Source organism: Gopherus flavomarginatus, chromosome 6 (assembly GCF_025201925.1).
Source record: "Gopherus flavomarginatus isolate rGopFla2 chromosome 6, rGopFla2.mat.asm, whole genome shotgun sequence".
NCBI lineage: Eukaryota > Metazoa > Chordata > Testudines > Testudinidae > Gopherus > Gopherus flavomarginatus.
In genome coordinates, this window is record NC_066622.1 from 99,181,902 (window position 1) to 99,196,635 (window position 14,734).

Here is a 14,734-nt window from a genome sequence, read left to right on the forward strand (position 1 = left end):
ATCCAGTGCTGTTTAGCCTATTTTACGAGTTCCACGGGCTGCATCAGTGGAGACTTCAAAGCACAGTAATCTGGCTTGAGCATTTTACAGTCTCTGCAGCCTTCACGTTTTTAACCGAGGTTCCCTACAATGGTTACAATATCCTGACATCCACTCAATACACTTACACGCCCAGGTTTAAAGGGGAAGGGAAGTTAGACCATAGATGGAGCTGTACATCTATGCTGGCCTCTGTGCTTACACACACACACACCTCTGTCCTTGTGTGTGCAGGCAGGAATGTGACTTTTCACGTTAACTAAGGCAGACATGACTGATATAACCAATATAACATTAAGATTAGGTTAAATGAAGATTTTAATGAAGGAGTCGAGTGTCTGTATGGACAGTGAGGAAACTTAATTGCCAGGACTAGGGAGTCCACACTCCTTTACACTGACATCCTGACACAAGAGATACTAGGCTGGGAGTGCCTGGTGGAACGTCTGGGGCTCAGCCCTGGCATCATTCCAAAACCGCACTAGGGGTCACAGTTCAGCAGCAATATGGGCATCACTTGAGTTTTACATTCCAACGGGAACAAACACCATGAAACAGAGTTTTAGAATCAGAAAACCATGGCACAGTGATTTTTTTTTTCTTCTCTAGCTGATATTAGCATGCAGAGAAAACGTGTCCTGGTGCAGTGAAAATCAACACTGTTGAAGCATTCTACCTCTTTAAAATCCAGAATTAGAAGAGAAATGAACAATGGTAAAGCAGTGAGAATGCTGATTCTGGGCAGTGGAATGGAATTTATCTTGGGCTGACAAAGTGGTATTTTTATCTCAATCAATAGCCTTCATTCTCATGTCATGATTAGTAATACTGCAGCGTTTGGCAGTTCCATGAAGGTGTGGCTTTCTGATGATGCATAGCCTCCGAGAACCAGACTGGATCAGTACAGCAGCCGGGGCAGGGAGAGAGAGAGAGACACTGCACAGTAATAAATACAGCAAAACAATTTCCCAAACAACTGAAAGAACAATTGAGTTTGTTCTAGCCATGCTGCAGGGAACACAGGAGGAAGGATTTTTCACTGCCAAATAATTGTGTTTCCTTTCATCCTATATCTCATCTCCACTTTAGTCCGCATCCTACACTAGAGGACAAGAGCACAGTATACCAGCTAACTTAGTTAGAACTTCTCTGCCTTAAATAGCTAATTGTGACTCACTGGGTACAGTATTTCTCAACAGAAATAAATTCCAAAAGGCTTGCTTATTAATCCAGGCGACCTATCAGTATTACAGAAAATTGTTTCAGAGCTTCATTTAGGCCTTGGGCATAGCAGAGTGTGAGTTCAACTGTCGCCTGAGCAACTTTAAAAAGCAAAAATAGACATGTATGCACAGACACACAAAAACAAACACCTGTCCTCCCAGGTATACAGACACACATATTCAATACATAGCGCACGTCCAGATTAACCCGCGGCATCGGCGGGTTAAAATCGATTGCTCGGGGATCGATATATCACGTCTAGTCTGGACGCGATGTATCGATCCCCGAGCACGCTTACATCGATTCCGGAACTCCATCAATCCGAACGGAGTTCCGGAATCGACACGGAGAGCCGCGGACATCGATGCCGCGCCATCCAGACAGGTGAGTACCTCGATTTTAGAAATTCGACTTCAGCTACGTTATTCCCGTAGCTGAAGTTGCGTATCTAAAATCGATTTTAATACCTAGTCTGGACGTGGCCATAGGCATCTATTCCTGCACAACCATGTTTGCCAGTGCATACAAATGTCACCAGTTTAGCTTGCTTTCCCTTGTACACATAGAAGCACCAAAAAATTATGTTGGTGACAGGAGACTGCAACCACTGCTCTCAAAATGCATCATCCTCCTCAACAACCCTGAATTGGCCCTACTGCCCAGACTCTTGTTGGACAAATAAACATATTTTGCAAAGAAAAGGATGCTAAGGATGTGCTCAGACTTCATCTCAGAGCATCCAAGTCCTAATGCATCAAGGGCTGTGAAGCGACTCCAGACTTGCCCTTCTGATTTCCCTGAGGACCCCAAAGATATCAAATCGATTTGGGCACCTCTTCCCACATGCTACTTTCTCTGCCAATATATAACAGATTACACTTCTGTCAACCAGATCCCGTAAATATATAAAACCTTACACAAGCTAACAAGTTATTGCAAGAGGGATTTACCAATCCTGCATGGGACTGTATTCATATCAGGTCTCCACTGGTAAGTATTTAACAGGGAAACACCTCTTTCCTTTTATCCTCTCCCTTTATCTATTAAACTAATTGGCTTATTTAACAAGGAGTTACAACTCACCCCCAGCAGCTCACTTAGAGCTCTGATCCATGCATATTCATGATCCCATACAAGGCTGCAGCTTGAAAGGGATGCTCTATGCACTGTTCTGCTGGCTTTTCTCCTGAGTGCAGAGCAGTGCTTAATTTGTGCCAGGGCTTGCCAGGCTGAGCCCCGGCATCTCTGAGATTGTCAGTCCATAGCCCAGAACCTCTGGGCTTGCCGCATCAGTTACGAAAGTTAAAAAATTGCTTGAACCCAGACACCTCTTTCATTACCAAGTAAGGACTTGTGCAGAGTCCTCTTTTTGGTAAGGAGAATTTCTGGATTAATTTAGGTGCGCATGCTTAAATGAAACACTAACAGCACTTGCAGATTAGAGGTGTGGAAAGGAAACTTGAACTGTGTTTGCCCTTGCTGCGTTTGGATCTGTAATAGCCCAGCTGCTGCAGTCCTCTATGTCTCCTGAAAACAGCCTCACCACTGCAATGAGTTATGACATCCTGTATTGTAGCTTTGTGATATAGACAAACATCCATAGGGTACCAGGATAATTTACTCTTCCTGCTTTTACTTGTAAACTCTCTGGGATTTGAATCAAGATATCAAGAGGGGAAGGCTAGTCCATTAACACAAATGATTCTACAAACATCCACATAAGTAATAGTGCAATTTTCTTCTAAATCTGTTATTTAACAGCTAATTCAGCCATCAGGGATCTTTTGCTACCTTTCACCTTTGGAGAACTTGGTTCAAATACAGATCAGGTCACAAGTAAAATGACTATGGTGGTCACTCTAGTCTTAAAATGGATATTTCTCTGTCAAGAAAGGAGAGATAGCTCAGTGGTTTGAGCATTGGCCTGCTAAACCCAGGGTTGTGAGCTCAATCCTTGAGGGTGCCATTTAGGGATCTGGGGCAAAAATCTTTCTGGAGGTTGGACTAGATGACATCCTGAGGTCACTACCAACTCTGATATTCTATGATTTCAGGATATCTGTGCCTCTCTGTTCAGGGGAGATCTGAGACTGGAAGAGAAGCAAGTATTGCAGATCAGAATGGAGGTGCATTGGCTGCACCATGTGAGGGAAGCCTTCACGTAACCACAGCATGCTCAGCTCTAATGTCTGGCCAGGGCTATTAGTTCCTCATTTTCTTAAGCATTAAACGTATCAAGAATATTAGCCTGTCAACATAAAACCACTAAAATGGGAGACCCAGTAAATCTATAAACCTTCAATAAGAGATACAGAGCAGTATTCATCAGCAAACAGAATCACAAATAATTAGCTGGTTACTTCTTCTACCCAGGAATTTTATCAATGTTCTAATTTGGTGATTATGCAAGTGAGGGGTCGATACCTTTATCAGACACAGTATGTGAGAGCTTCACCCACATAACTCTGCCAATGCACCAGAATTCTAATTTGCCAGGCCCCTGGCTATTCCAGTCCCAGGTCTTCACATAGCTCTGTCAAAGCACCTCAATCCTGACTTGTAACACTCTCCTCTACTCTAGTCTCCAGCAGAAATGGGCAAGTATGTCATACCATATATTGGTTTTAAACATGGACAACATCGACTGGAATTTAAAAAGGAGATCCATCATGCTCATTTCAGTGATGACCTATACCTGATTTATATCACTCTTATAGAGTACTACAAGCTATATTCCTTAGGCAGTAAGTTATTCTCAAATCAGTAACTATTGCATGAGTATAATCATTAAGAGGCAGTAAAATCTCCAACTTACCTTGGACAGTAGCAAAATAAAATTAAAGTCTGAGATTAAATACAGCTGCTTATTATTATTGACTACATTTAATTGTGAAGGTTACTAGATTAGCAAGTGTCCTGAACTGAATGTGTTGAATTACTTGTAGGACAGGTTAGCAAGATTCAAGTACATTAGCTGCAATGCCAGCATCCTCACACAAGCCTGACAAAAACCTCAGCTGGGATCCACGGGACCACCTGTTTTTCTCCTTCCACAGCCAGCAGTAAAATCTGATAAACTGGGTATGACAGCTCTTTGAAGTGTTCTTCTGCCTTGCAGAGATGACCTGGGACCACCAAATTCATTACACTCAACAGTACATTTTGCAGTATAGGGCTTGAAGAACCATCAGGAAAAGTATTCAGATATTGAGTCACCTGCCTTCACTAAAAAAATCATTTTACTAAACACATTTGTGACTATTTATTTCTGGATCAAGTCATTACCAAACCTCTATCAGCATTAGCCATGGGTTTAGCCCATTCCCCTCTGTTTCTGTCCACAAGGTCATAGAGATTAGAGCTGGAAAAGACTTGTTCAGTCCTCTAGTCTGCCCACAACCTTCCTGAGAAGACCATCAATTAAAGCAGGATTGTATCTAGTTGTTTAATTCTACTGATAGCAGATGTTAGTTAATATGTTCAGCACATAAGAAATGTAGTCTTATTTAATTAGAAGATTGTCTTGCATTATATTTTGGACCTACTGGACTTTCAGAGCCACTATTTTGTAATGATACATAATGGTACCTAATAGCAAATTCATAATGGAAACCTTAAGATATAGACTTGGCTCAGTCTTTATGTCAAACATGTAATAGCCAATTTGACTGGTTATATTTATGAAACATATACTCTTCTCATATATATGAAACACTATAAATCACCATTTCTATTGGTTATTGAGAGCAGATGTAGGTACACATACCCCAAAACTTCTACGTGTTATTTATTCAAAGGTTAAACTGCAAATGTGCATAATCCTTTGCAAATATGGTATGTTGAGGCTGAGTCAATAATCTGAAAGAAAGGAGGAACTCCATCCTTTAGCCTTTCTGATACTAAATGTTTCAGAAGGAGTGAAAAATGGCATTTGAGAGCAAAGAAAAAGCTAAACAAGTGTCAAGAGAGCAAAAAATCAACCCTTTTCTAAATTGCTTTTCCTCCTGATGTAACAGCTACCAAGCGAAATTACTGCTTCTCCCAACCCCCACAGCTACAGCTCCGCCATCCTTACAACCTCTGAGCTTTTTGAACACAGAAAAAGATATCACATCTCTGTTGAAAAATACTCGGGCATCTTCCCCGGTGATCTACAGGTGCTCCTAAACAGAGTGCTGCATAAACACAAGCGAAAGGAAGTCCTTGATTCTGCCTCCTCCTCCTAATTACTAAGCATTGGCAAGCGTAGATAGGGGGCTCCCTCTTTTGTGACCCCAGAAATGACTTTTAGAACAATTAATATTTACACTGCAATCCATCTCAGACAAGAAGCTAGGATTCCCTTCTTCTTAGTTAACCTTGATCAACATTAGCAAAAAGATAAAATAAAATAGTTTATAAGTAAAACAAAGAAAGAAACACACCCTCCTTTGTGCTGACATATTTGTGAGCAGCTAGTGGTTTAACAAGCCAGGGTCCACACATCACCCAGCACAGAATATAGAAGGCACCAGATGTATGTTTAAACAAATCCCTAAAACTGCAAGTTATTAAAGTCTAATGCATTTCCCTTCCAAGGTAACCCTGCCCTTATGCTGTCTCCTCTGGAAACTTCCTTATAACACATTTTTGTGCCCGTGATCAGATTTTCAGTTCCCTGCAGCCTCCACCCTGCACAGACAGAGAAATCTACACCTGTACTACTAAAAATAAAAAAAAGCATGCGGGGTAGTCTCCCCCAGGCTATTATTCCCCGCCACCCATCTATCGCTTACCACGTTTTATAAACCTTTTATTTAAAGAAAAACAGCAGGAGAGAAAAGGCGATCTCCCATGTTTGGCTTTGTTTTGACACCTGGGTTTTGTTGCTTTCTTTGCACGCATAATTATTTCCATTCGGCTCCCTCCTACTTTTCTCTCTCTTTCTACTCTTGCTTTTTTAATTATTTTGTCTGTCATTTGCTGTCTGATCCCACCATCCGGAAACCATTCCTGTGGCTCCAATAATATAATGAAAAGAAAGCAGCAGAATGTGGAGCCGCTAGGATCAAACAGCTCGGGTGTAATTATGTAGAGGCAGTAACTGAGCAGGGGGACACATGTCAATAAAAACACCACCGTTTGTCTGCGGTATTTTCAACCTTACACATTCACGCTTGCTCAGCTCATCTTAATGCACAGGTCTAGGCACCATGAAGGTGTTCATTAACACAGCACAGCGGAGCCACATATAACCTTGCCAAACGCAACCTTGCAGACTCATTAGAGCACTTGGGAACTGCTTTGTTTTCACCGAACTATGCAGCGAGTTGCCTTTGCTGCAAAGCTGCTCCGTGCAACAAATGCCTCCCCTTCCCTCTAATTAAAGGTCAACATTTGCAAAGGGAGTTACCACCTTCAGCCCAGCTCGCCCTACCCCCGTCCAATCTAATGCAATCAGGTGCTGCTGCCTAGCCTAGCCTGTGTACGCACTGTTCTGGCTTCCATCTCCCCGATGCCTGCTGGTCTCTAGCTAATGCAAAATTAAACAGGTTTGCAAATGAAATCATTTAAATTTTTCCACAGGCATAGTACTTGCTCAGTTCTCTGGCTTTTCGAAACCTGCCCGGTTGTATTTAAATCTCTCCCACCCACCCCCATAATAACCACCACAGAAGCCCCATATATTTTACAGATCCATTTAGAGTAGAGATTGCAATGCTCTCATCGGCAGCCCTTTCGCACAGGTTTCTCCGCTGCACTCCTTTTTGGTTTTCAGCGGCCTCCCCTGCCCTCCTCTGGGGTGCATCTCATGCTATACAGTTTTAGGCTGCAGACTCACGTCTCGGAAGCGGTTCCAGTGTTTGATCTTGCCGCTGTATTGAGAAATGGAAGACAGCCATTGCTCGTCCTCCATAAAATTGCCTGGATGGTCTCCGTCTTTACCCCCTTTGCTATCCCCTTCCGCCAAGGCGATAGCCAACAGCAACACCAGACAGCAGCCTAGGGCTCTCATCTCTGATCTTGGTCTTTTTTTCTCCACCTCTCGCAAGCGATTATTTGTCTTCTTCCCTCTCTGGTGTCGCGATTTAGGGAGAGACGGATGGTGGCTCCTCAGTGGAATGTGACCTGATTATGAGATGCCCTCCTCTGAAACCCCGAGCTAGAAGCACAGATAGGATGACGGAGTCTGCGCCAGAAGAGGCTGGCTTAGTCACTGGAGCATCAGCATCACACTTGACATCACACCTGTTAAGCAGGCACCCACCCAGCACCTAGGGATACGATTTCAAAGTGAGTCTCGAGACGGGAAACAGGCAGGACAGCGCGGTCACTAGCCCCGCTCGCAAGGGAGGAGGAGCAGGAGCAGGGCAGTGCGAGCCCCGCGAGCGGGCACCACAAAGGCTCCAGGGGAGCACGTACAGCTCCCGCTGCAGCCCAGAGCAGGAGGACGCGGAGGGGCCGCGGCTGCCGCTAGCCCAGTGTTCAGTGCCTAGCCCGTAAGGCCAGGCTGGGTCCTGGGAAGAGCTGCGGGGTCGGGTGCGCGGTGCTGACAGCGCTGGGGCACCTCCCGGGACACCAAAGCAGCCCCTCCCCCCGGATGGAGCGGGTTTGCAGCAGGGCAGCGCTGCCCGGGCGTGTCTCCTGGCTCGGAGCCCCAGGCACGTCCCTCTCTGCCCGCCGTGGTGCCTGGATGCAGCAGGGAAAGGGCCTGCGGCAGAGCCCCTCCTCTTGAGGCTGCAGGAGGCGAGCCCGCCCTGCCCCCGGGAGAACAAGGCTCGCCGCTTCCTGCGTAGGGAGGTGTCGGGCTTTGGCTGCCGAACAGGAACGTGAAGAGCGAGGCTGGGCGCCCTACATGGCGTGGGGCTTTCCAGGGGCTTTGAAAGGGGATGAAGGGCTGGCAGGGAGGATTGGGGTTGGGCTGTTTCTAAAGAACTTGGTTTTAAAAACTGATTATCTGTATCAGTGATTTTCAACCCTTTTCAGTTGCAGACCCCTAAAAAAGTTAAATGGAGGTGCTGTCCCCTTTAGAAATCAGAGTCCAGGGACCAGCACTGATCTATGTCAAGTCCCATATCTGACAGAACACCCCCATAAATAGTTAAGCTCCAAAAGTGCCTAAGCAGGCTGAAGTAGGGCCCTTGAGCCTGCAATTAGCTCTATGGCAGCAGCCCCCCCCCCCACCTTTCAGCCCAGAGCCCTATTGAAAGTCAAGGGGATTTTGCTGAAGTTCATCCACCCAAACCTCATTGTAGAACTAGGGTCTGACGGACAGTGTACAGTCCTGTCAAATGCACAAAGAAATCAATGGATAAAAGAGAAAAAATGTTTTCACTAACTTAATTTATAGTAATGGTAGGTGTTAGTTGTCACAATAGTAGCTACAACATGCTCAGACACGTGATTTTCAAAATGACACCACCCCTTTAAAGGGTTGCACTCTTGGAACGGTTGCTGGGAATTAAAAAAATTTTCCCATATGAGAGAGGAATAATAGATGTTTACATCAATTGTAAAGCAAATAGGAGCCAAAAATTCTGGAGGCACAACACATGTTGATCTCACAGGAATGGATTCAGATTTCAAACACATTCTTGGTTTTCAGTCTTAGAAATTAACAATACTAAAGACAATCTGCAGAAGAGGAAACAGACTAACATTCTTTTAACTCTCCATTGAATGTAAACCGGAACGGAACTAAAGGACCTATGCAAACACAGCCATTAATGCCCCTTCTGCAGTTGTGCTCACTCACTTGATACAGTATTTGTGCACAAAGGGCTATATCCTGCCACCCTTGCTCATGGGAAGTACAGTCAAACCTCGCAATAATGTGCCCCGCCATAACGCAAAATCGCATATAACGTGATCATAAGTTGGCTCCCCTTTAAGGCCTAATACCAGTGGTCCCCAATGCCATGGCACCCGCTGGGACGATGTGCCCCTAGTGCCCAGCAGGGGACAGAAGCCGTGGCTCTGCGCCTGCCAGGGTCAGAGAACTCGGAGGCTGCAGGCACCGGTGCTCACTGTCCCCAGCAGGCACGGGGCCGCGGCTTCTCTCCCCTGCTGGGCACTAAGCGGTGCACATCAATGCACCGCCTTGGGGACCACTCACTTAAACTGACTGGCTTGAAACCCCGCTATACTGCAACCCCGCATTTATCACCATGGAATTTTTTGGACCCCAAACATTGCGTTATAGTGGGGTTTCACTTCATAGTTTTACTATGCACTAGTCCCACTGATTTCAATGGGATTACTCATGGAGCAAGAATTACACTCAGCATTAGTCAGGGTGGCAGGATCTGGCCCAACGAATCAAAACCCAGCTATATTAATTACTGTGGGGGGAATTCTGCACCACTGTGCATGCGCAGAATTCATGGCCCCCACAGATTTTTTTGCTTCCCCACAGAAAAATAACTTGGACAGAGAAGCAAAGGGAAGCTGCAGGAGCAGTCATGCACCACTCCTTAGCTGTACAGGTATATCATTTCAGGTACCCGGAGGAGTGATAAATCACTGCAGGGCTGGTGACATCCCAGCCAATGGCTCCTACCCTGACCTGGGATCAGCTGCTAGTCCTGGCTGGGCTGGAGGCAGGAGAGAACGGGATTTTCTCTTCCCCTGCAAGGAGTGGTTGGGGCTGTGTCAAACCCATCCTCCCAAACCTCCTCCTGCTGCAGGAAGCTCAGCATCCTCCCCTACTTCCTGCCCGCATCACTCCTCAACTGTGGGGGGAGGCGTCCCTGTATAGGGAGCTGCTCCCCCATCTGCCCAACCCCCATGCATACGGATTTCCCAGACCCAGACACCCCCACCAAGCTTCACCCCATACACACAGAACCCCCTAGCCCTCCATAATCAAACCCCACCCCATTGAACCTCAACTCCTGCATCTGGAGCCTCCTGCACCCAGACCACCCCCACTGAGATCCCTGCACTCACCCTGATGAGTCCCACACCCTTGAACCATCCTGAACCCCCACATCCAAACCCCCACCCCCAAGCTGCACCGACCCCCACCCTAGCAAGCCCCCCTTCCGTGAGCACCCTGTGCATTCAGATCTCCCCACACCAACCCCCCACACTGAGCTGCCTGCACCCAGATTGTCCCACACAGAATCCTCTCACCCCACACCTGGATCCCCCCCACAATGAGCCCCTCCACACTTGGATCCTGCCTGGCTGAGCCTGCCTGCCCCACACCTGGTGCGCCTGGCACAAAAATAAGGGGCCTAGTATTTCTGGGGCAGACCCAGGCCTTGTGCTGTGTCAGTCGGGTGCAGCCTCACCATTGAATCCATGTCCCGTGGGTGGGGAGTCTGCAGGGTTATCTCTCACCTTCGTGCAGCCAGGGACCTGTGCTCCCCACTGCCATACTGGAGCCTCTGCATTTATTTGACAAATAGAACTTGCAGAATTTTTAAATATTGTGCGCAGAATTTAATTTTTTGGCACAGAATGCCCCCAGGAGTAATTAATGATGACCTCAATGAGAAAAAACAGCAAGAAAAAAATCAATATTAAACAAAGGGCAAAACTAGTTGGAAAGGAAATTTTATAGCTAAGCTTCTAAGACAGAACTGCTTACAAAGAGGAATAAAAATAGTACTCAGTGTCCTTTAGAGCTTGAATATTTAGTCTGAAGTATATTGCTAAGTGCATAAACAGCTTCTTGGTTACAGATATTAAATATAAAACATGCTGAGAAGCTTTTATATGTATATCTTTCTATCGCAAAAAGAAAATCTAGTCTGTACTTTTGGGTGGAAGACTAACAGCCTGATCCTGAGATATGCTTCTTGCTGAAAGCTGAAACCAACAGGAGTTGAGAGCTTTCAGCATCTCACAGGATTAGGTCCCAAGTGTGAGTACACATGCTTTACTAGCTAAGCAGCATTAAGGGTGGTTTTAGAAGAGGCTCCTTCCACCGGAGGATAAGTGTGCAGTGGCATTGGGCAGCATGGGAAGAGAGCTGGAGAAAAAATATTAAAATAGAGTACAGGATAGCTTCAGACTAACAGGTGAATATTAAAACTGATTTTCTGAGCAAAAGGAATGTTTTCAATACAAAAATGAAGAAACCAGGATCATCCATTTTTAAACTTTCCTAGTGAAAGAAAGAAGAAAAAAAAAAAGACTATGTTGCCACTATTACTGAATTTGGAAAGATGATCCCCAGATAACATGAAACAACAGATCAGCATTGTTTAAGCAAACTGTCTTAAGATGCTGTCTCAAAGTGTCACCAACTGTAATAATTTTGCTCCTTTATCAGAAAACCATTTACAATAAATAGATTTTTGACAGCCTCAGGAATGACTGCTTAAAACAGTTCTCACTGCACTTATTGCAAATGGTTTATTAATACAAGTGCAAAAAGTTTACAAAAATAATTTGATGGCTTTATTAATGCAACAGGAGTTAAACACTTTTTTTTGGAAAGGAATTAGTGATGTTAAAATAACCAAATAAATTAATGTTACAGAAGCACTGTCAAACTGTTTGGGCCCCACGTAATGACTTGCCTTAACATTGTTATATTACAGTCTGGGGATCTCTTCTGGATTTTAAACATTTATTTTGAGAGTTACAGTTGCTCATTTAAAAACAAAATTCTCAAGACCTGATGCAACATACAGAAGGCTGGGTGCGCACACTCTGCTGTCTACAACAAGCAGTTTAGTGACAAATGTAAACAGGCACATGCAACATTCCTGTTCATATAAGGCCTGATCCAAAGTCCACTGATTTCAATGGGAGTCTTTCCACTGACTTCATTGGGCTTTGAAATAGCGAAGTAAACAAAATGAAGACATCTTCTGCTCCATTACAAAGAAGGCTGAGGAGGGAGGCTGGGAGAGACAAATATTTGCCAGAGGGAAAGAAACTGTAGAGAAATAAATATTATTTTTGTAAAACTTGTAAGATGGCATCAAACGACTGATAAAAACGAGAAAAACTGCATATAAAAGGTTAGCTGACGATGACCCTTTATCCTAAAGATGCCAGCTAGCTTCCAAGTGGAAGAAACCTGTAAACTAGAAGTGTTAAGGGAAATGAAAAAGCAATGTGAGGTGGAGGTAGGAGGAGACCAGAGCTTTTTGAAAAGACAGGGAGATGAGATATTTGTAGGAAAGACTGCAGGAGACTTCCACCAAGAAAGTGCAACGTCGCAGATTGTGCATGGTTCTTTGAAGAAATAACATGGCATCACAGTCTTTGTAGAATCCGTAGAAGATATCTCTCTTCATGTTTGAGGCTCCAAAGTTAATGTTACCCCTTTACAATTCTGGGTGCACAGCAGATCTGTTGGAGCACCTGAGTTGTTATTTCAGGAGAAAGTGAGCTGTCCAGATGTAGCGTAGTAACCAGAGCTGTCTGTGGAGAATCTCTGAGAAAGATGGACTGAATTCAGCTGTAGTTCTCCAAAGTAGAAGTTCTCAAAGATCTGAAAGAGAGGAGTTAGAACCCATGAGGAATGTCCAAACAAAACAAATGTAAGTATGTTTGCAGACCTGCCTGTAAAAATCAACCTTGGAAAGTCTCTTCTGATATTCAGTTCTACTTCTGTATTCATTTTCCATTTAGAATGATTCTTCAGAAGAGTGTTTTGTTTTTAACAGAAAATGAGATAAGCCTTTGTTGAGGATGCCAGATGAAGTTTAGGAAACTGAATTCCTGTAGTACAGACAGCACAGTTGCAATGCCAGCTTTCACCACCCGATCTCATCCATTTGTCTCAGCCATGAACTAGACGCGTAGTGGTACTTTTTAATATATTTAACATCATTATAAATGCTAGAAGCAAAGCGGGGTTTGGGATGGAGGCTGACAGCTTGCAAACCCCCACCCCCATGTAATAACCTCACAACCCCGAGGGTTCCCAACCCCGAGTTTGAGAATCCCTGAACTAGAGGGACCACACCACTAGATATGACAAATTAATTCAGTCCCCAGGCCTATTCCAGTCCTTAGTGGAGATCACCAACAAAGGGGCCAGTCTGGGCTAAATATAATTGGATTTGCAACATCCATAAGAGACTGGATTGAGAACAGATCATTCACAAGTCAAACACTGGCAATGTTTGTGGCCAGTCTGGTCCAAATTCAGATTTGTACACAAGGTGAAAGGCTCTTCATCCTAACATTAAACCCCAAACCACTGAGTCCTTCTTTATTCAAAGACTTTCAAGAGCAAAACACAGTTCATCAGGGAGCCACTCTAGTAGTTAATGCCATTTATGAGCCACACACAAAAGTGACATCAGAATTCATTATACAAAAGTTCAATACTGCTTGGAAATGCATCACGTTGAAGTATAAAGTGCTTTTCCCATTCCATTAAGATGCAGGAAATTACTCTACCTTAAAATACCAGTGATGCCTTAGGAAAGCTTTCCAGTAAAAATACTACTTTCAAACTCAGTTTAATGTTCCAATGCTGAGGGTCATCAAGGGCCTGAATGGTATGGTCTCCCTACCCCGGGGGAACTTAGAAACCCTCATTCAGTCTGTCCCCTCCTGAATTTTATATCTGCCCCTGTAAACACTGGCTCAAGACAGTCACACACAAAGCTCTTCCTGCCATTATGGAACATGCAAACATTAATGGCTAGGAAACACTCAGTTCATTAAAGCCTGCCCTTCTAAGGCCAACGATGCATTGATTTTTCCATATGTCATCATCTTAAACCCAAGATCTAGTGCATCTACACAAGGATTCACTTTCCCCTTTCCAAAATGCATGCAGGTCTCCCCAGCACTGATTTATACAATTTGCTTCTATTGCTGGCTTTGACAAATTGGTTAGACACTGCGAATACCCCTTTCTGTAAAAAAACAAACCCTACCCTTGTACTGGAAATGCTCATGGGATAATTCTTGATTTTATTTTAAAGTGAATTCAGCTCTGGTGAAAGCTGCTTAATAGCTCTGGAGATGAAAATTCCTTATTTATCCACAGGAGAACAAATGAAAGCTCCCTCGCCCCCCAATGCTGCACCAGCAGGATACTTCAGCTGTGGCCTGGATGCATCAACTCCAGCAGCAGGAGGGTAGTTGAGTCATCCTGGCAAATACAAACCTCTGCACCTCTGTATGAAACTACCAATTTGTCTGGACACTTGTTCACTGGGAACTGGGCTAAGAAAAGCAATTTATTCATAAAAAGAACAGAAGTACTTGTGGCACCTTAGAGACTAACAAATTTATTTCAGTATAAGCTTTCGTGGGCTACAGCTCACTTCTTTGGATAGTCACCAAACTATTACATAGTAATTTTTTGCTTACTCTCACTACCAGCATAGGATAGATTCAAAACAGTGACCAACATGACAAAGGCTGTGTCCCCCAACACCAATCAGCCAGTTCATGGTGATCTTCATAACATCTGCCCATGACCTATTTTTTAAATTAGTATCTACTAAAACATTTTATCTCCATTTATTAATTCTGTTCTCTTCTTTTAGAATCTTAGTATACATCT

The 14,734-nt window shown here is 44.2% G+C and overlaps 2 protein-coding genes across 3 annotated transcripts in view; both read right to left on the reverse strand.

Annotated features, from left to right (window-relative positions):
* Positions 1 to 7,837, reverse strand: part of SPOCK2 (SPARC (osteonectin), cwcv and kazal like domains proteoglycan 2) — a 51,234-nt gene extending 43,397 nt beyond the window's left edge. For both annotated transcript variants that reach the window (XM_050959570.1, XM_050959569.1), the window contains exon 1: positions 7,085 to 7,837. In XM_050959570.1, the coding sequence (XP_050815527.1) occupies positions 7,085 to 7,258 (174 nt within the window). In that variant the 5' untranslated portion in view covers positions 7,259 to 7,837. The remainder of the gene's footprint in view (positions 1 to 7,084) is intronic.
* A 4,327-nt stretch (positions 7,838 to 12,164) lies between these two features.
* Positions 12,165 to 14,734, reverse strand: part of ASCC1 (activating signal cointegrator 1 complex subunit 1) — a 53,145-nt gene continuing 50,575 nt past the window's right edge. Inside the window, exon 10 of the mRNA XM_050959607.1 lies at positions 12,165 to 12,697. Coding sequence (XP_050815564.1) covers positions 12,581 to 12,697 — 117 coding nt within the window. The 3' untranslated portion in view covers positions 12,165 to 12,580. The remainder of the gene's footprint in view (positions 12,698 to 14,734) is intronic.